General features: G+C 57.4%; 1 protein-coding gene across 1 annotated transcript in view; it reads left to right on the top strand.

The window, feature by feature from the left end:
- The first annotated feature begins 308 nt into the window (after window positions 1-308).
- LOC120390167 (sodium/potassium-transporting ATPase subunit alpha-2) overlaps window positions 309-21,689 on the top strand; it is a 37,535-nt gene continuing 16,154 nt past the window's right edge. Inside the window, exons 1-10 of the mRNA XM_039512550.1 lie at window positions 309-450; window positions 8,977-9,081; window positions 10,316-10,375; window positions 11,265-11,468; window positions 12,554-12,667; window positions 14,156-14,290; window positions 17,101-17,218; window positions 18,000-18,268; window positions 18,427-18,625; window positions 20,332-20,441. Of these exons, the coding sequence (XP_039368484.1) occupies window positions 439-450; window positions 8,977-9,081; window positions 10,316-10,375; window positions 11,265-11,468; window positions 12,554-12,667; window positions 14,156-14,290; window positions 17,101-17,218; window positions 18,000-18,268; window positions 18,427-18,625; window positions 20,332-20,441 (1,326 nt within the window). The 5' untranslated portion in view covers window positions 309-438. The remainder of the gene's footprint in view (window positions 451-8,976; window positions 9,082-10,315; window positions 10,376-11,264; window positions 11,469-12,553; window positions 12,668-14,155; window positions 14,291-17,100; window positions 17,219-17,999; window positions 18,269-18,426; window positions 18,626-20,331; window positions 20,442-21,689) is intronic.

The raw sequence follows: 21,689 nt of genomic DNA on the forward strand, positions 1-21,689 counted from the left end.
AAAAGCCCCGACTAAGCCCCCGAGTGTGGAGGCTGGGTCCCTCTGGAGAGCTTCATTTATCACAGTCAGCTGGAGCCAAGGGGGACTTGATGCAGCCCTTTGACTTCCCAAACAGAGCTCTGCCTTACAGCCGACCGACAGACGCAGGGGGCGGGGGGCGGGCTGTGTATACCATGACATTGCACAGCACATTGCTGGCCCTGGATTCTCCCCAGCTAGCGGAGCAGAGACACAAGGCTTCGGGGTGGGGGGAGAGAGAAAGGGGTGGGAGGAGGGTGGAGTTTTTCTTGACCCAAGATCCTGTTTCAACAAGTGACCCTGTCCAGAGAAGGAGAGGGGCGAAGGAGGGAGCTATTTAAAGAAAGCTGGGAAGTCTTCTCTCTCGACTGATTTCTCCTTTCCTCCTCCTGCGTTCCTTCCATCCAGCCCCCGGCGAAGATGGGGAAAGGGGTGAGTAGGACGCCTTGAGTGCGTTTTAAGGGGATTGTGCTTGGAATGGCTTGAATGGGACTGAAGCCGACAGTGATGCTGTGGTAGAAAAAGAAGCGGGTAAAGAAACCTAAACTAAACGCCAAATTCCCCGAAGGAGACGTGGGTAAACTCTGGCTACCCGAGTCTGCCCTCAGCTACGCGACTGGGGAACGAGGGACTGGAGAGCTTCAAAGTTTGAGACAGGAGTGAAGCAGCAACAAACGAGGGGGGAACACGGGCATGTAACTTTCTGGGGCTTGTTTGTGCAGCTTGGAAGGCAGGCAGGGCCAGTGCTTAATATGTGCCAGGGCTGAGTGCCGGCACCTCTAGGGTTGGCAGTTCAGAGCTCCGGCACCTCTGGGCTTGGCAGTCCAGAGCCCTGGCATCTCTGGGCCTGGCAGTTCATAATCCCGGCACCTCTGGGCTTGGCAGTTCAAAGCCCCGGCCCCTCTGGGCTTATCAGTTCATAACCCTGGCACCTCTGGACCTGGCAGTTCATAACCCTGGCACCACTGGGCCTGGCAGTTCGGAGCCCTGGCACTTCTGGGCTTTGCAGTTCATAACCCCAGCATCTCTGGGCCTGGCAGTTCAGAGCCCCGGCACCTCTGGGCTTTGCAGTTCATAACCCTGGCACCTCTGGGCCTGGCAGTTCAGAGCCCCGGCACCTCTGGACCTGGCAGTTCATAACCCCGGCACCTCTGGGCCTGGCAGTGCAGAGCCCCGGCACCTCTGGGCCTGGCAGTGCAGAGCCCCGGCACCTCTGGACCTGGCAGTTCATAGCCCCGGCACCTCTGGGCCTGGCAGTTCAGAGCCCCGGCACCTCTGGGCCTGGCAGTTCAGAGCCCCGGCACCTCTGGGCTTGGCAGTTCAGAGCCCCGGCACCTCTGGGCCTGGCAGTTCATAGCCCCGGCACCTCTGGGCCTGGCAGTTCATAGCCCCGGCACCTCTGGGCCTGGCAGTTCATAACCCCGGCACCTCTGGGCCTGGCAGTTCATAACCCCGGCACCTCTGGGCCTGGCAGTTCATAGCCCTGGCACCTCTGGGCCTGGCAGTTCATAGCCCTGGCACCTCTGGGCTTGCTGCATCAGTTATGAAAGTAAAAAAAAATTACTTGAGCTCTGGCACCTCTTTCATTACTGGGCAGGGCCCCCCGCTGCTCCGGGCCTGGTCTCTCATTCCATAATTGCCATTTCCAATGCACCCCCTCCCCTTCGCTGCAGGGAAACATTTTTGCAGCCAGGCGAACAATGCGACGGAGGGTACCGCTTACCAAACAATGTGACCGCTGGGTAAACAGCCCCCTCGCCAGGGCTGGGTCAGACTCCAGGTGGGGGTGAAGGAGTTGGCCGGGGCATTGGCCCCGGGGGATTATTTGGAGACATAGGCTGCATTCCAAAAGCAAAATCAGCTCAGCTGTCCTCTGCATGCCACCGCCGGGATCAGAGAGCTGGCTTAGCCAGGAAGTTTGTTTGAATAAAGTGGGGCTCCCCCCTGGTGTTTTCAGCTCTTCGGGAACTTTTTGCAGCTAGCATTAAAAAATACCCCGACTGCTGCAAGCTGGCTCCACTCCACTGCCCCCGCCTCCTGAACGCTGTCGAGACATGAGGGACATTTCGGAAGGAGCAATCCAGCCCAGCTACCAACGCCCCCTTGCATTATCGGGGGTGGGCTTTGCAGCACTGTGGGGTAGTTTGGGGAGAGGGCATGTGCCCCAAATCCCTTGAAACAGAATTCCTCCGACCTGCGACGTGGAGCGCCTGGCTCTGCTTTGCTAATTAGTTCCCCAGAAGCTGAAATGCAGAGTGGGTTGATTTATGTATGTATGTAGAATGGCCAGATCTGTAGGAAATGCCAGAGCCTGGGAACCTTCGTGGAGCTAGAGATGGAGCATGAATTCATTAACGAGATTTATACACTGCTCCTAACACACGACTCACGGGAAACTGAAAACCATGGGGACCAGGCTATACAGCAAACAGTGTGTAGAAGAAGGATGATGAAGTGACAGTTTAGGAAGGCAGACTAGGGAACTGCCCGTCAGGACTCCCCGGTTCTAGTTCCAGTACTGGGAGGTGAATGGGGTCTAGGGTTGAGAGCAGGGATCTGGTTGTCAGGATTCCTGGGTTCTGTCTCCAGCTCTAGAAGAGAGTGGAGTCTAGTGGGTATAGCGGCGCTGTAAGGGCCCCTGGGTTCTGCTCCCAATCCTGTACCTGACTTGTGCTGTGACCTTGGGCAAGCCACTTCAGTGTCACCAACTGGCTAATGCGTATGTCTCCCTCTGGATGATCAGATGTGTATCCTAGACCCTATAGTGCTTGTAGAGATTCTCCTCAGGCTCAGATGGCAGGGGGGCTGTGCCTCAGAAGGTGTGGGTTCCATCCCTGCTGTACTTCCGAAGCCCCATAGCTGGGATGTTCCCAGATGATCACAGGTTTGTTCCAATTTTCATTCACCTTTGACGTTCCCAAGTGGGAGGCACCACAGAGGGGCAGAGAGCTGTTCACAGAAGGATTCTTTTTAAAGTATTTTTACAGCCAAGCAATAATCTTATACAGAAGGGAGAATGAAAACCACATTGCCTGAAAAATAACTCTCCTCTTTAAACAGCTTCAGTGGGGAGAACAATGTCCTGCGCCCACAGGAAGCACTCAGAATGGGGGCTTGAATGGGGGATAGCGTGGAGACATGCATAGGAAACATACAGGGCTAAGAGTGCTGCCTAGGGGATAGAACCTGATCTGCGTGTGGGTGCATAGAACTCCCACATGAAGCTCAGCACAGGATCCGAGCCTGCGACAGCATTTCTCGTTCTTTTATTATCCGGAGCCTTTCGAAGAGGTCTGCCACGTGATGAGCTCTTGCTCTAATAATTAGGGGTGGCTGAAAATGTTCTGTGGACATTTATTTTCATCGGGAAATCAGGTTTTCGACTCCATAAAACTTCTTGTGCAAAGGGTCGGCTTTCCGTGCATTTTCTGGGCCCTTTTTTGTTGGAAAAACGGAACACCTGAAAACCGAAATATTTTGGCCACTAATTCCCCTTTTCTGAGCTCATTTTTCGTTATTTGAATTTCTGGTGCAAAAATGTAATTTTTCCACGGAAAATTTAGATGAGAAGGAATTTTTGGCCTGTTTTCATCAAAATTTTCCATGGCAAAAACCACCCATTTTCTGAAAAGCCACATGAATACCCAATAACAACATTTTGCATTGATACAGTATCTTGCAAGAAGAGATTTCACAGCTGTTGCTCTGGTGACACTTTAGGGGTCAGGAAATATAAATGAAGCAGGGTGCAGTTTTTCACTGTTATTCCTCTATGAGAACTGCCGCAATTGTTACATTTCTGTGTTCCGTGGCACCCCTGAAAACGTCACATCCACAGCAGGACCAGACCTCTGAGCCAAAACAACCCCTGAGTGAAAGGAGAATCCCCATTACCTAGGAGCAGTATGAGGCCTATGACACACAGCTAATTAGTTGGGATCCCAGCCAGTAGAAGGCAGTCATGCACAGATGCACTAGCCAGTTCATTGCACTGTTGAAAATGACAGCGGGCCACAGCAAACAAAATATTTACATGAGCATATTGCAGTGTCCTCAGGGAGGCTCCGCCACAGACTCATGACAGGGGCTGTCAAGGGACCAAAGAAGTGTGACACCCCCCCCCCCCCATTCGCCCGGATCATGCTGAGCCCAGTGCCCGCTGGGACAGGATTTGGGGAATTTAGACAGTGTTTGCTGGGCAGATGTGGCCGCTAAAGCTCAGAGTCTGGTACCTCACTGACAACTCTCTGTGCAGCCAGCCGGGCATGGCACTTGCCTGCCAAGAGATGCCAGCTAGAAAGAGATGCAGGAGGGAGGATGGGGTAGATGAGCCACAGGGTCACATCTTGACCCCTCTCCCTGGGAATCATTGGCCTAGGAGAGACCTGTGGAAAGGCAGAGTGGACGGGGATGGAGCAGCAGGGCTCCCGTGGGGATTCGGATCCGAACTCCACTGCTTCTCGAGCCCCCTCCCTTTGAGAGTCTTGCCATTCTGGGCCAACGTTAATTAAACCCAACAGCACCCCGTGTGGTTGGTGGTATTATCCCAGCCTCCAGCTGGGGAAATCAAGCCACAGAGTCGTGCAGGGACTTGCTGAAGTTCTCACTACAAGTCTGTCACAGAAGTGGGAACAGAACCCAGGAGTCCTGGTACAGTCCTGCTCTGTACCATGGGCATGGTGCAGGTGTGTGCAACCTCCCCAAGCTGGGGCTTTACCACTCCTCATCTGGCCCCAGCGACTCCCTGTATAGGTCTCTGCCCCACCCAGTCACCTGGAAGAGGCAAGGCACAGCTGGGGCAGTGTGGGGAGTCCAGGCCATTGGCCCCATGTAAATCCCAGCCTGGAGCTCTGGGTCCCCCTCTAGTGTTAGGGATCAGAACTGCAGCCCCATGAGCATGGCTGGCCAAAGGAGTGACACTCCTGTAATGGCCCTGATCCTGTAGCAAGTGCACCCGGTGAGCGACTGGGGGGTGTGGGGGACACAAAGGGCTCAGGATAGGGCCCAGAGCATCTAACTCACCTGTGCCACTGACTACAGGCAGGGGCTCGTTCTGCCAGGTCACCTCCTGCTGCTCGATGGTCCCTCTATAGGGCATCGTTTGGCACTTGGAGGTTGTGAGGGTGGGGGGCAGAGAGCTGGGACGAGGAGGGGGGCGCGGATATTCCCAGAGATATACCATGTCATGGTAATCTAGCCTCTATGACTGAAAGATAGGGAGTCCCACCGGTGCTAGCCCAGCTTTGAGGGGGCTTTGCTGCCCCCAGTCCAGAGCCCCAAAGCAGGGCAAGGTCCGTGCTGGCTGCTTAGGGGGTGGTGCTGGCGATGGCAGGGGTGGCTGGCTGTAAGTGCCTCACCGCTGTCATTAAAGATCCAAGTACTTATGGCAAGAGGCAGCGTGTTAACCCTGGGGCCTTGCCCACACACAGCTGGGCATGGGGCTCTGTTCCGCTTGGCTGCTGCATCCCACCCCAGAAGGGGCTGCATTTCGGCAGCTGGAGCAGCAGATCCTGGAAGGTGCTTTGGGATCTTTGCTGGGAGCAAGAGGTTGTCAAACAGAACTGAGAGCTCCTTAGCTATCTCCTCGCCGCACGGCGAAGGATCCCAAAGAGCCATGGAAACCACAGGCAGGAGGCTGGACTCATGAACCCCGGGAAGTGCCAGGACTATTCAGCCCTTTATATGGAGCAGAAAGGAGGCTCTATTCTCCCTTCCCCATTCATGGCCTGAGAGACACTTTCTTCCGCGCTCTCTTTCTTCCTGCGGGGGCTTTTGGCTCAGACTCTCCTCCAGTCTCTGGAGACAGACATGACTTCCCTTGCAGACCAGGGCCCTCTGGCATCCTTGCTGCCCTGATCATAAACCCCAGGGAATCATTCCCTAATTGGATCTAACACACCAAGTCCAATAGGATCCAGTCAAACATAGCCCTGTCTGTGCTGCGAAACTGACCAAGTCGCCCTAGGGGCCAGCTGTGTCCCAAGACCGTGCGATCCTGCCTGGACCGGCAGCACCAAACAGTGCCGTAACTGGGCTACCAGCATGGGCAGAGCCAAAAAGGGGTGGAGATATGTTTGTAAAATGCAAAGGGGGCCATGGTCAGGGTGATTGACTCTCATGTTGCAGGGCAGGGAGCTGCAGGGGTCAGGAAGGATCCCCCATTGCCTATGTGGCTGGGGGCAGGGGGAGGAGGGTGTTGCGGAGGAAAGTCGTATTTCGGCAGCTGCAGAGGTCAGGGTACTGCACGTATGAACCAATGGCCTGTTCAGATGTGGAGGAAGGTGGGCTACTGGACAAAGGGACCAGGGGATCTGATCCAGAGCTGGGAGCTGCTGGGTTAGATGGGCCAGGGGGTGTGATCTGGAGTGGCAAATCCAAGACTCCTTTAAGAGGGTGCACTCCAGCCTCCTACCCCGTCTTCTTAAGGATCCTGCTCACCCAGACCCAGGCTCACGGCGGGAGATGCCCGTGTGGATCCTAGCTTTGGGGCTGGGGGGCTGGGCTGGGGCTGCCTTTGAAATGGTTGGCTCTCATTGCACTGCCGTAGATCCCCCTGGGCCTGCACCTGTCCCCCTCACTCTCACTCTGTTACAGGCTGTTCCCAGGAGTGGAGGCGGAGGAGAGGGAGCCCGGCATGCTGGAACTGGAGCCAGCGCCCCCAGCCCCGGGGGAAGGGGTTCCGCTTCGATCGATACAGGGGAACGGGAGAGGCCCAGAGCCGGGGGCAGAAACCAGCGGGGCCTGTGAAGACGGCCCCCCCAAATCATAGCTGGGGCCGTGCAGAATGCCCCCCCGCACACGTGGCCGGGGGCAGGGAGACATGCTCTGGAAATGCACCATAATGATACCTGGGGAGTTGCAGTTGGCAGGCTGGCCTTGTCCCAGGGACTTTCCCCAAATTGTGGCTGCTTTCAGGGTTCCTAACAGTTTCAATGCCTCCCTCCCTTCCCACCATCCCTACTCCCCCCCCCCCCACCGTAACGTGACCCTTTGCTCATAGCGGTTGTTCTTGGCACTGGGGGGACTTTTCCATGACAGCAGAGAGCTGAGGTCCTCTTTATTTTCTGCCTTTGAATAAACGCTGCTTTCCCGGCTGCCTGGCCCCGCTCCCACAAGCTGAGCGCTTGAGTCCCCGTCTTCGACCCCCACGTCACCCATGGGGGCTTATGCCCCGCTGGGCTCCCGGATGCCCACCAGCACAGGGAGAGCCAGGGGAATCATCCCAGGATGTGCCAGTCTCCTCTCAAGCAACCCCCTCCCGAGGGCCCGCAGTAATGAATCCCAGAGCCCCCTCAAGAGGAGCCACCAGCCCAAAGCAGCAGGAACCAGGGGAATTCAGTGTCTCTGCTTTGGCAGAGTGTCCCTGGGGAGGGTGAAGTCACTGGCATAGCAGGGCACAGTGCTGTCTATGCCAGGGCAGCATTGGCAGGACAGCTAGAGGTCCCAGCTCCCTCCCCCGCCCCCGCCCCATGTGCTGTTTGCTTAGCGCAGAGTGAGCATTGGAAGATTTGGGGCTTGAGTTCAGTTCCCAAACACCAACTGTCTCCCCGAGCTCTCCAGGCCGCTGGGCTCACAAACCAGGGCAGGAAGCTCCCAAGAGCAGGATTCCTGATGTGATTCCCACCACTGCCTGTGACCACTCCGCGTGGGAATGCTGGGATAGGAATAGCCTCTCTCCTGGCATTCTGGCCCTGGGGCTCCTGCGTGGAGCAGAAGCAGTCCGCCATCGTCAGAGCGCCACCTGCAGACTGTGAGGGCAGGGGCACTGGGAATGCCATCATCCACAGGGCCATGAGCCTTTGCCCAGCCTTTGGAGGATCTCAAAGCACTTCACACTCATGTGCGAGCTGAGCCTGACACCCGGGAGGGGAATCAGGATCATCCCCACTTTGCAGAGGGGGAAACTGAGGCATGGAGCATGAAAGTGACTCACAAGTCAGTGGCAGAGCTCAGAGGAGCATTTCCAGAGCATGTCTCCCTGTCCCCGGCCACGACCAGGACCCCATGGTGCTAGGCGCTGTACATCATTTATTAGGTGTATTATGGTAGCATGTCAGAGCCCCAGCCACAACCAGGACCCCAGTGCTAGGCATTGTGCATCATTTATTAGGTGTATTATGGTAGTGTGTCAGAGCCCCGGCCACGACCAGGACGCTATGGTGCTAGGCACTGTGCATCATTTATTAGGTGTATTACGGTAGCACCTCAGCACCCCACCCATGCACTGGGACCCCGTGGCATGATACGAACACAGAACAAAGAGACAGTCCCTGCCCCAAACAGCTTCCAATCTAAGTGTAAGATGAGAGGCAATTGGTGCAGAGAGACCCACAGATGGGGCAGCCCGAGGAAACATCCATTCGCCTTTCCTGGCTGTGGTCCCACTTTTCTGATCTCTTGCATCCAGGCAGGGCGGGGGATGGGGGGAACACAACTCCCCCTCTCCCACTTCTGCGTCTCGTCTCCCCCAGGCCTGACCTGACACAGCAAGTGTTGCGGGAGAGACACCAGGAATGTCTCGGCCCTGCTGCAGGAGATGCCATTCCCTGGAGACCTGCCTAGGTTTTGTCTGAGGCCCAGGGACCTGACACTTGGGCTGTCCTGAGCTGCCAGGTGGCCAGAGCTGGCTTCTGTTCTGCATTGGCTGCTCTGAAGTCCTGGCTGAGGACCTGGCGTGGTGGTGGGGGGAGACTCTATCTGCACTGAGTTCATTCCCACTTGCCACCCAGCACCTTCTGCCAGGGGGACGCTCTGACCCGGTTCTGGATCTGCCAGGGGGTGGCCACAGCCCAGCCAGTCCTGGGCTCCCATGCCTAGTCGTGCCCTTCGTGCTGCATGGCTGCCATGAGTTGGGGTGCTCCTCCTCCCTGCGTCTCTCTCCTCCCTGTGGGTCTGTGTGGCTTCTGGAGTCCCCTGCCCACTGAGGTAACACTACCCCTCTTTCTTCTCCCCTGGCAGGTTGGGCGGGAGTATTCGCCAGCGGCAACCACCTCCGAGAATGGCGGTGGCAAGAAGAAACAGAAGGAGAAAGAGTTGGACGAGCTGAAGAAGGAGGTGAACCTGGTAAGGATCTGATCCATCCCATGGGCACTGCTGGGGGGCCGGACTGCCAATGCCTGGTGCGGGAGGGCCCTTGACCTGTTTCCCCCCGCCCAAGGCAGGTCACCCCCCTCCATGCTTATGGGACTGTGAGGTTGCCTCCCCCCATCCTTGCTAGATCTTGCTGGTCACCCCTGTGATCAGCACCTAGCATCAGACACCAAGGCAACAGAAGACAGAAAGAAGTTGGTGGAAGGATGGATGGAGGGATGGATGGATAGATAGTGCAAGTGGCTGGCTGCTGGATAAATGGATGGTGCAGGTAGATGGGTGGATAGAGTCTACGAATAAATAAGAAGCAAGAGGAAGACCGAGGACAGGGTAGGCCTGATACTCAATGAGGGAGGAGGAACAATAACTGGAAATGTAGAAATGGCAGAAGTGTTCAATGACTTTTTTGTTTTAGTTTTCACCAAGAAGACTAGTAGTGATTGAACGTCTAACATAGCAAATGCCAGTGAAAATGAGGTAGCATCAGAGGCTAAAATAGGGAAAGAACAAGTTAAAAATTACTTAGACAAGTTAGATGTCTTCAAGTCACCAGGGCCTGATGAAATGCATCCTAGAATACTCAAGGAGCTGACTGAGGAGATATCGGAGCCATTAGCAATTATCTGTGAAAAGTCATGGAAGACGGGAGAAATTCTAGAGGACTGGAAAAGGGCAAACCTAGGGCCAATCTATAAAGAGGGGAATAAGGACAACTCGGGGAATCGGGGAATCGCAGTTTAATTCGGTACCCGGAAAGATAATGGAGCAAATAATTAAGTAATCAATTTGCAAACATCTAGAAGATAATAAGGTGCTAAGTAACAGTCAGTGTGGATTTGTCAAAAACAAATTGTATCAAACCAACCTAACAGCTTTCTTTGACAGGGTAACATGCCTTGTGGTTATGGGGGTGTGACGAAATGGGGCATTTTCCTGGTTAAGCAGTAGATGTGGTATATCTTGACTTTAGTAAGGCTTTTGATACTGTCTTGCATGACCTCCTCATAAACAAACTAGGGAAAATACAACCTAAATGGAGCTACTATAAGGTGGGTGCAGAACTGGTTGAAAACCCACCCCAGATAGGCAGCAGGCCCCAATGCGCCAGCGCTCTGCCGGACGGGCCCTTCAGATCTGGTTCTGTTCCCAGGACATTCCGCTCTCTTGTTATTCTGCCTGTGACCTTCCCCCACCTCTCCCCTGGCAGGACGATCACAAGCTGTCCCTGGATGAATTGGGCAGGAAATACCAGGTGGATCTGTCCAGGGTAAGTCAGGACATGTCAGTGTCTGTGGGTTGGTGCCCCTCCCCCACATCGCCCTCTCCCCACAACTTACCTCCCCCACCACCCTCCCTCCCCATCACCCTCCTCTCCTCTCCCCCCCTTGCTCCTCCTCCACTATCGCCCCTCGCTCCCTGCTTTCCACTTCCCAGGCTGCGCTGCCATCCTGCCCCACACCACTGCCTGATGACAATCGCTGCAGCATCAGCCATCGCAGGTACCCTCCTGCTTCCCCCCACCCCGCCATCTGACCTCAACCCCCTGCCAGATCTTGGGAGAATTTGCCCTCACCCTTCCCTTAGGGTGGGGTCAGCCTGAGGCCTGAGCCTTCCCCTGTGAAGGATGGTCTGGGCCCTGATTCCCAGGCTCCTGGGTGCAGGTTCTGTGCAGCGTCCGGGCCACTCCATTCACCTGGTGCTCAAAATACAGGGAAGGGTCCCCCCAGAAGCCCCAATGGGGGAGGGATTCCCCACCAGAAGCCCCAGCAGCCCCCTGCAGTGTGGGCGTTTGGCAGGGTGAGGGAGGGGCTTCCCTCGGGGACCCCCCCTCAAGCCTGGTGGCACTGGGCAGTGGGGGATTCAGGAGAACTGGATCCCCAGGGCTCTGTGATGTGTGTGTGTTGGGGGGGGGGAGCCTTGGGCAGCAGCTCCGTTCCCTTCACCAGCCGCAGGGTCTGGTGCGGGAGGAGCCAACAGTGTGAAATGCCGGAGATACGGGGGCTCATCCAGCCTTTAGGTGCTTCGGACCCTGGTAGCACGTAACTGGCTCTTTCTCTCTGTTCTTTCCTCCTGCCCTCCCGTTTTGTTGTTCCTCTGGATTCTGTGTTGCTCCTTCGCTCCCCTGCCATCCCTCTGACCCCCCTCTGCCCGGGCAGGGTCTTACCAACACCCGCGCAGCCGAGATCCTGGCGCAGGATGGCCCCAACGCCCTCACGCCCCCGCCGACCACCCCCGAGTGGGTCAAGTTCTGCCGCCAGCTCTTCGGGGGCTTCTCCATCCTGCTGTGGATCGGCGCCATCCTCTGCTTCCTGGCCTACAGCATCCAGGCCGTGATGGAGGACGAGCCGGCCAATGACAACGTGAGCCACATGTGACCCGGAGCAGATCAGACACGGGGCGGGGGGAACCAGGTCTTTCTGGCCAGTGGCCCAGGGCTGGGTTCAGCTGGATTCTCCACCCCACACCTGGACTTTCCGGGGGTTGAACAAACCTCTGAATGGAACCTCACTGAAACTCCCTGCTTCTGTCCTTCCCCTAAAGCTGGGGGGGGGCGAATTCAGGGGGGACTCTCAGGCCTGAACTTGAGGGGGGATTGGTCTTACCCGTAGGGTCTCATCCCAGCCTCCCAGAGATTTGTGAGAACCCGGCCTAGGCGCAGGCTCCAGGGGTCTCATCCGTTCGGTCAGCTCTGGGCTTTGATTCACCAAACTCAACCCAGAGCAAGTGAGCAGCATCTCTTGGCCGAGGCAGGCAGAGCCGGGCTGAACTGGTCCCACCTGGATACTCCCAGCACTGGGGGATGGGTGAGGAACAGTTCACTGTCTCCCTGCACTGAAGGCAGGTTGCAAAATAACTCAGCCCTGGTTCCTAAATAAGAGCTGTAGTAACATGAGCGGGGGCAGCTCTGCCTCAACAGCTGTCCCACCCCAAGGCTGATCTCGCCCGGGAAGACCTGCAAGTGCTGCAGAGAGCGAGGAGGGGTTCGGGGGGTGGGGGGTGCTCTCCCTTCACTGTCAGTGCTGGCCCCACTGCTCCAGTGAGGTGCTAGGGGGCGCTGTGCAGCAGGGAATGATGAGGGTGGCCCAGTAGGGGGCGCTCTCCCTGTGGAGCCAGCACCGAGCACAGTGGCCAGGGGTTCTGTGCTGCCCCAGGCCTCGCCTTTGGGATGAGACACCAGCCCAAGTCCCAACTACTTGTGATCATTAGGGAACCAACTTTTCATCCCAGTTGGGGTGTTAGCCCCTGGGCCCCAGCCAAACTCCATCTCCAGTAATTACCTGCTTCTCCTCACAGGGTCAGATATTTGTCACTTCCTGTCCTAAACTGCTTGGCAGCATCACTATGCGTCTGTTAAGCAGCTGCCACATCCCACCCCAGGGGTGACTGCATTGCGGCAATGGGTGCAGAAATCCCCTATGTCTGAACAGTCTTCCTCTCTCCCCAGCTGTACCTGGGCGTGGTGTTAGCTGCTGTGGTCATAGTCACCGGCTGCTTCTCCTACTACCAGGAGGCCAAGAGCTCCAAGATTATGGATTCCTTCAAAAACATGGTACCACAGGTAGGAGCTCCCCTCGCCCATCCTCTGCACCCTGCTGGCGCCACGTGGCACGGGAAGGGAGCACCAATGAAAGGAGGAGCCTGACCATCTGAATAAAGGCAGCTCAGGTTGGAAGGGTCATGGCCAAGCTACAAAACATTGATTGCAACAAACCCACAGCTACCTAGGAGTGCCCACTTCATGGGGGATAGAACCTGGGTCTTCCAGCACCTAAGGCCCAGCCTCCTGAGCTAGAGGAGGATCCTCACTGACTGCTAGCAATATAGGGCCCATGTCACACAGACAAGCAGTTCCGATTCCATCCAATAGAGGGAAGAATTTTCCCCTCTAAGGCTCCCTTTTGATCCTAAATCTCCTTGACAGGAGAGACAGACCCAAGCAGCACAAGTGGAATCTGGGTTGGGGACACCTGTAAAGGCTTAGGGCAGGAGCTGGGATTTTGGTCCATTTGAGAAATGTGGGTCCGAGTCCAGTTTCAGGGCGTTAAGATCTCGGCTGGTCCCTTGCGGCGGGTAACCCAGTCAGTGTGGTTCCAGAGCTCCCTCTAGTGGCGGCCGGGCCACAAATAGGAGTTGATGAGCCCGCGACAGCCATGGGGAAATGGCCTTTAGCTCAGTAGCAGCTGATGTCTTTAGACCCAGAGTTCCCAGATTCCAGGGGCATGGGCATGGCGTTACAAGAGCTGTTGTTGCCGAAATATCCCAGGCCATCGCTAAGCGATGGGAGAAGAGAACATAGAGCTGGAGGCTCTCTGGGGATCCCTGAGCCCGTCTGGGGGATCCACCTCCTCCCTGAGCTGGCAGCGCAGCCAGAGGGCCATTTCTGAGTTTGGACGCAACCGTGCTTAGCTTTTGATTTTGTCCCAATCTCTGAGGCCTCCATGCTTCCTCCTTCCAGCCAGTCTCTGAAATGCTGCCTTGATGGGCTGGGATCCCGCTCTCCCGCTGGTAGAAATCGGGAGTCACCCCACTGAGGTGGAGAGAGATCAGAATCAGGCCTGTGCCATGCCTTGCCTGGTCGGCGGCAGGAGAGCCCACGGGGCGGGGGCAGGCATTCCCAGCCTGAACGGAGCTGATTGCTGAGCGCTAGGGGTAGTGGGGACAGAGAAGCAGCTGCAGTGGTGGGTGGGCAGCACTTCCCTCTGTTGGCTGGAAGAGGGGGTGCAGCTGTGACCCCCCCACACACTGTAAGAGTCCAGAACTCCACTGGGAGTTTCACCCGAGCCCAGCAGCAGGCCAAGCCCTGGGTAAGGGTGGGGGTGGGCTCAGGACACGCTGGCGCAAGGTAAACCACATGCACTTGCAGCTTTGCTCACAGCTTCCACTGGCAGGGCCGTTCTGCAGGGCTCCCCCACGAGGGGCTGGGACCCATCAGGGCAGATGGGGGTCAGGGTGCACAGCAGGCTGGGGCGTTACAGGGGGCTCCAGGGATGCGGGAGCCGGGCGCAGTGCTCTTGCCTTTACCTCTCCTTCTGGTTGCGTTGGGCAGCAAGCCCTGGTGATCCGGGAGGGCGAGAAGATCCAGATCAACGCCGAGAACGTGGTGGTGGGAGACCTGGTGGAGGTGAAGGGAGGAGACCGGGTCCCTGCCGATCTGCGCATCATCTCCTCCCATGGCTGCAAGGTGAGGATGGCGGGGCTGGGCCCCGGGCTGGCGTGGGGGCTCCATGGGCTAGAGGAGAGGGAGGCATGGCCGCCATAGGGCAGCCAGTGCTGCTCTGTTTGGCCGTACGGACAGATGGACCCTGCTTTGTCCATCTTACACAAAAAGGCTCATGAGGCCTTGCTGCTATCGTGGCCCTATGAGATCTACCCACAGGGCCATATAGGGGGATATTGGCGCCTTCCTTCTTGGAAGGGCCGCTGCAGCCCACCCCTTGGACTCTGTAGGGATCCCCATATTGGGGGGCATGTAGGCGGGCCCTGGCTCCTGTCCGATCCGCACGGCAGCAGGCTGTGTCAGGACAGACTCGGGGGAGGTCGCAGGGTCTCAGCCAGGCCGAATCTCCAGATCCCGTGTAAACCCAGGGCTCCCCTGCAGGGATGGGGTGAAAGTGGAAGCTGGGCTGTCCCTGTGCCTGGCTGCAGCATCCCTGAATCCCCCACTGCCAGCCCAACCCCTGCAGCCCTCGGAAACCCCCCAGCCCTCTCTGATGCGGGTCCTAACCCCTCCCCTGCCCGCGATGATAAGCACCCCAGATCCAACTGTCCCCTCACCAGCTGTTGAACCCCTCCCCCCTTCCATCCCTAAACTCGAGTGTCCACGTGCTCCCCTCCCCCCCCCCAGCAGTGCAGCTGCCAGGCGCCCGCAGTGAGCTGCTCGGGATAAGGGAGCCTGCCAGCAGCCCATGCTCTGTGCAGCGGGCCCCATGTGAACTAGTACTGAGGATGGGGGGGCACTCGAGGGGTGGGACATGGGAGCCCCAAGAGCAGGGGGATTTGTCCATATGTGTATAAGGGCAGAATTGGGGCTTATAGGCTGATGCCAGTGCCAGGGGCAGGGGATGGATAATGACTGAGGCAGATTGCCCCCGTGCTGTCTGTCTGTCTGTTCCTCCCATCTCATAGAATCATAGAATTCAAGATCAGAAGGGACCATTATGATCATCTAGTCTGACCTCCTGCAAGATGCAGGCCACATAAGCCGATCCACCCACTGCTGAAATAATTCTCTCCCTTGACTCTGCTGTTGAATGCTCCAAATCATGATTTAAAGACTTCTAGTAGCAGATAATCCACCAGCAAGCGACCCCTGCCCCATGCTTCGGAGGAAGGCGAAAAACCTCCAGGGCCACTGCCAATCTACCCTGGAGGAAAATTCCTTCCCGACCCCAAATATGGCGATCAGCTGAACCCCGAGCATGCGGGCAAGACTCTCCAGCCAGACCCTCTGGAAAAAGGCTAACAATATCCCAACATTGACCCTTTGTACTAATTACCATTGTGGCATGTTATTGACCTATTGACTAACCCGTTATCCTATCATACCATCCCCTCCATAAACTTATCTAGCTTAATCTTAAAGTCATGGAGGTCCTTCGCCCCCACTGTTTCCCTCGGTAGGCTGTTCCAGAATTGCACTCCACTGATGGATAGAAACCTTCATCTAATTTCAAGCCTAAATTTCCTGACTGACAATTTATATCCGTTTGTCCTCGTGTCCACATTAGCACTGAGCTGAAATAATTCCTCTCCTTCCCTGGTATTTATCCCTCTGATATATTTAAAGAGTGCAATCATATCTCCTCTTATCCTTCTTTTGGTTAAGGAAAACAAACCGAGCTCCTCAAGTCTCCTTTCATACGACAAGCTTTCCATTCCTCGGATCATTCTAGTGGCCCTTCTTTGTACCCGTTCCAGTTTGAATTCATCCTTCTTAAACATGGGAGACCAAAACTGCACACAATACTCCAAATGAGGTCTCACCAACACTTTATATAACGGGACTAGCACCTCCTTATCTCTACTAGAAATACCTCGCCTAATGCATCCCAAGACCGCATTAGCTTTTTTAGCGGCCACATCACATTGCCTACTCATAGTCATCCTACGATCAACCAGGACTCCTAGGTCCTTCTCCTCCTCCGTTACTTCCAACTGGTGCGTCCCCAGCTTATAATTAAAATTCTTGTTAGTCATCCCTAAATGCATAACCTTACACTTTTCACTATTGTATTTCATCCTGTTACTAATACTCCAGTTTACAAGGTCATCCAAATCTCCCTGGAGGATATCCCGATCCTTTTCCGAATTGGCAATACCTCCCAACTTTGTGTCATCTGCAAACTTTATCAGCTCACTCCTACTTTTGGTTCCGAGGTCAGTGATAAATAGATTGAATAAAATCGGACCCAAAACCGAACCTTGAGGAACTCCACTGGTAACCCCCCTCCAACCCGACAGATCACCCTTCAATACGACCCTCTGCAGTCTCCCCTTTAACCAGCTCCTTATCCACCTCTGGATTTTCATTTCGATCCCCATCTTTTCCAATTTAACCAGTAATTCCTCATGCGGTACCGTATCAAACGCCTTACTGAAATCAAGATATATTAGATCCACCGCATTTCCCTTGTCTAAAAAATCTGTTACTTTCTCAAAGAAGGAGATCAGGTTGGTTTGGCACGATCTACCTTTCGTAAAACCATGCTGTAATTTGTCCCAGTTGCCATCGGCCTCAAGGTCCGTAACCACTCTCTCCTTTAAAATTTTTTCCATGACTTTGCATACTACAGATGTTAAACTAACAGGCCTGTAGTTACCCGGGTCACTTTTTTTCCCCTTCTTGAATATAGGAACTATATTCGCTAATCTCCAGTCAAACGGTACCACCCCCGAGTTTAGAGATTTATTAAAAATCATCGCTAACGGGCTTGCAATTTCTGTCTCTCTTGAGCCCCGAGGCTCCTAACCGGCCTCCCGTTGCCTCGGCAGGTAGATAACTCCTCCCTGACGGGCGAGTCGGAGCCGCAGACCCGCTCCCCCGAGTTCACCCACGAGAACCCCCTGGAGACCCGCAACATCTGCTTCTTCTCCACCAACTGTGTGGAAGGTGAAGCGGGGAGGGGGCCGCCGGTCCGCTCAATTTAGGGCCCGTCCCTGGATCTGCAGGGCTGTCCCACGTGTGCCCCGGCACTGAGCCTGGGGCGGTTATGGAGCCCTGAAATCAGTGTGCGGGGGCGGAGGCGGGGGGAACTGAGCAAAGGGGAGTTGAAATGGCCAGACTGGGGGGAAATGAGAAGGGTTATTACCCCCAGGGCAGCCTAACCCCAGAACTGCAGAGGCAGTGCCAGTGAGGGTGCCCGGGCAGGCGACGGGGCCGCGATGCCAGGAAGGTCTGGCCCTGGCACACAGACTGCTGTGCTGAGAGATGCCAGAGGGAGGCTGTGCTGAACGGAGAGCCCTGAGCCTGGAGGGGCCCGCTGCTCAGACAAGGGCCTAACCCCAGAAACGAGCCAGGCCACAACCGCCGCCAGGCCCATCACCCACCCAATGGGTGGCGTGCGCTTGCCTGCAAACCGTGAGGGGCCTCGTCCAGTCCTGATGCTGCCAACCAGGGGCCAGCCTGGGCTGGGCTGAGACCTCCACAAGCTCATTGCACAGAATAGCCACTGGGCAGGGTTCGACAAAGACTTCTGGTCCAGGGCTGAGAGGACACCCAGGGCCCAGACAAGCGGTGCACGGGGGAGCTGCTACATTGTTGGGGTCCCGCAATCCATCCTTTACCAGAGCTGCTCCTGAGCCCCCTCCCAGCCCCAGACCCCTCACCACGGCTCCAGTCTTCCCCCCAGAAGTTTTGAAATACCTGTCTCCCCTCCCCCCCACGGCACTAGGCACTGCCCGGGGTATCGTCATCTCGACCGGGGACCGCACAGTGATGGGCCGCATCGCCTCGCTGGCTTCGGGGCTGGAGGTGGGCCGCACCCCCATCGCCATGGAGATTGAGCACTTCATCCAGCTCATCACCGGGGTGGCCGTCTTCCTGGGCCTCTCCTTCTTCATCCTCTCCCTCATCCTCGGCTACACCTGGCTGGAGGCCGTCATCTTCCTCATCGGCATCATCGTCGCCAACGTCCCGGAGGGGCTCCTGGCAACCGTCACGGTAACAGGTTCCGCTCCTGCGCTGCCCCAGGGTGGGGCTGGTTGTCTGGCCAGGCCCCTGGCACAGCCAGCGCAGGGCGATCTGACCACACTGGCAGTGCCGGGTGCAAATCCTGACCCCCCCATGCCTGCTCTGACCCTCGCCCCTCCGCCCCGCAGGTGTGTCTGACCCTCACCGCCAAGCGCATGGCGCGCAAGAACTGCCTGGTGAAGAACCTGGAGGCAGTGGAGACGCTGGGCTCCACCTCCACCATCTGCTCCGACAAGACGGGCACCCTGACCCAGAACCGCATGACGGTCGCCCACATGTGGTTCGACAACCAGATCCACGAGGCTGACACCACCGAGGACCAGTCCGGTGAGAGGCTGTCACTGCTACCTGCCGCCTGTTCCCCCCACCTCCGCTGCCTGTGCCCCCGCCATCTGTGCCATCGCCACTCCACCACCCCCTTCCCCTCCACTAGTGCCGTCACTACCCTGGCATCCCTGCCCACACCCCCGCCACTCACACTGCCCCCCGACACCACTGTGTCCATCTGCCTGCCACTACCACCGCTGCCCACACCCCTGGGACTGCCACCACTGCCCACACCCCTGGGACTGCCACCCCCCCACACCTCCGCCCACACCTCTGCCACTATCTCCACCACCTAAGTCTAGGTTTACGTCAGCACCTTTGCTGGTAAAACTTTTGTCAGCCAGGGTGTGAAAAAACCACACCACTGACCAACGTGAGATTCACTGACGAAAGCACCGGTGTGGACAGCCATAGCTACTGCTGCTCGTTGCGGGTGGTTTAATCATGCCAGCAGGAGAGCTCTCTCCCGTCAGCACAGAGCGGCTACACGGGAGACCTGACAGTGGTGCAGCTGTAAGATGTGTAGTGTAGACATAACCTTAGCCTGCCCTGTGATCAAACCTGTCGTTCTCCACACACTGGGTAACAATGCAGCATATAGGGGAAACTGAGGCAGAAGCAGGACTCACAAATACTACAAAATATTCCTACTTTGTCACACTCCCCCACTGCGTGTGCCATCACCCCCATCTCTACTAATGCCCATTGCCAACTCCACCCGTGTTCTCACATACCACCCACCATTGCGTGCCACCCCCCCATCTCTACCCACTGCCTGCACCCCCTACCACTGTCCCCCTCTCCCATGCCCTCGCCCCCTGTCATCACCACCCACGTGTCATGGCCACCTGTACCCTACACCCACGCCCCCTGTGCCTCCTGCCACCCCATCGGTGTCCCCTGACACCACCTCCACTCCAGCTACCTGCACCCCTAACTCATCATCTTGTGTATCTCCCTGCTCCAGCTGTCCTTGCCTTCCCCCATCTGCATCTGTCTAACCCCTGGTGCTGCTTCAGGGCAGGGCTGAGGTGGGGGTACAGGGGGGAACCTGTAGCACTGCAGGGTCAGCTGCGCTGAGCCCCAGAGTGTGCCCTGGGCAGAGGGTAGCATGGCAGTGCCTGCAGGGTGGATGTGGCAAGTCCTCGTACACAGCACCCGTGTTCCATGTTCCTCTCCCGAATTCCTGGCTCTTCTTTCCCTTGTTTGCCTCAGTCTCGGTTCGATCCCATGGGACCTGACTTTGGGATGCCCTGGTTTGGAGACCTGGGCACCTCCCAAGAGCAGGCTCTGCTGGATTAGAGATTGTAGGAAAGATCCTGGCTACTCCATCTTGGCCTCTCCTGGCAGGGGGTGCTGTAGGGGGTGGGGCAGGAGCACTGGCTGTGTGGGGAGTTCCTGGCTACTCCAGTTCCAGCCTCTGCCAGCAGGGGGTGCTGTAGTGGGGCAGGGAAGGAGTACTGGCTATGGGGGGAGTTCCTGGCTACTTGAGTCCCAGCCTCAGCCAGCAGGGGGCGCTGTAGGAGGTGGGGCAGGAGCACTGGCTATGGGGGGAATTCCAGGGTATTCCAGTCCCAGCCTCTGCCAGCAGGGGGCACTGTACATGACAATGCTGCAGCCAGGCAGTGGGGCGCGGCTCACTGCTGCAGTCCTGTGGCCGGGGGTCTGGGTGGGGTCATGTGGCTGACTGGTGTGACTCCTGCCAGGTGCAACCTTCGATAAGCGCTCGCCCACCTGGGCGGCCCTGGCCCGCATCGCCGGCCTGTGCAATCGAGCCGTCTTCAAGCCAGGCCAAGAGAACGTCTCCATCTCCAAGGCAAGCTGGGTTCCTGGACCCCACCCCTCACTCCTGGGCTCCCTGCACGGCTCCCCGAAGTGAGATGGGCCCCAGCGCTGAGCGCACCAGACTCCCCAGGGGATATGGGCTCTGCAGGTCTCCCCCTGTCTCCCCCGTCCTTCACGCTGCTCTGATCCCAGCCTGGGACACCACGTGAGATCGAGGAGGGGGCCCGTGAGGAGCTGCACTGAGATGGGATCTTGGCTTCCCACAGCCACAGCCAGCTGGGCTCAGACTGCCCAGGGGGCCTGGACAACCCCCAGCCTCTGCCACACTGCCAGAGCTCTGTCCCGCCCGGACCCCCGCCAGGGAGCGGCCTCAGACCTGTGCAGCTCCCCCTGGGGAGAGGGCAGCCCATGGGAGTGTGCTTTCCTAGGGCCGGATCCCAGAGCCAGGGGCTGTTCAGTCTGACCCATAGTAGGTGGCTGGGTTGTTCCCTGCCTCGGCAGGATTGTCAGCCTCAGAGCAATGCCCAGTGAGCCCCATAGCCCGTCCGCCAGCCCCGCCAGATCAGAGCAATGCCCAGTGAACCCCCTAGCCCGTCCGCCAGCCCCGCCAGGTCAGAGCAATGCCCAGCGAGCCCCATAGCCCGTCCGCCAGCCCTGCCAGATCAGAGCAATGCCCAGCGAGCCCCATAGCCCATCTGCCAGCCCTGCCAGATCAGAGCAATGCCCAGCGAGCCCCATAGCCCATCTGCCAGCCCCGCCAGATCAGAGCAATGCCCAGTGAACCCCATAGCCCGTCCGCCAGCCCCGCCAGATCAGAGCAATGCCCAGCGAGCCCCATAGCCTGTCTGCCAGCCCCGCCAGATCAGAACAATGCCCAGTGAACCCCATAGCCCATCCGCCAACCCCGCCAGATCAGAGCAATGCCCAGCGAGCCCCATAGCCCGTCCGCCAGCCCCGCCAGATCAGAGCAATGCCCAGTGAACCCCATAGCCCATCCGCCAACCCCGCCAGATCAGAGCAATGCCCAGTGAGCCCCATAGCCCGTCCGCCAGCCCCGCCAGGTCAGAGCAATGCCCAGCGAGCCCCATAGCCCGTCCTCCAGCCCCGCCAGATCAGAGCAATGCCCAGCGAGCCCCATAGCCCGTCCGCCAACCCCGCCAGGTCAGAGCAATGCCCAGCGAGCCCCATAGCCCGTCCGCCAACCCCGCCAGGTCAGAGCAATGCCCAGCGAGCCCCATAGCCCGTCCACCAGCCCTGCCAGATCAGAGCAATGCCCAGC

This window comes from Mauremys reevesii, linkage group 24 (genome assembly GCF_016161935.1).
Source record: "Mauremys reevesii isolate NIE-2019 linkage group 24, ASM1616193v1, whole genome shotgun sequence".
NCBI lineage: Eukaryota > Metazoa > Chordata > Testudines > Geoemydidae > Mauremys > Mauremys reevesii.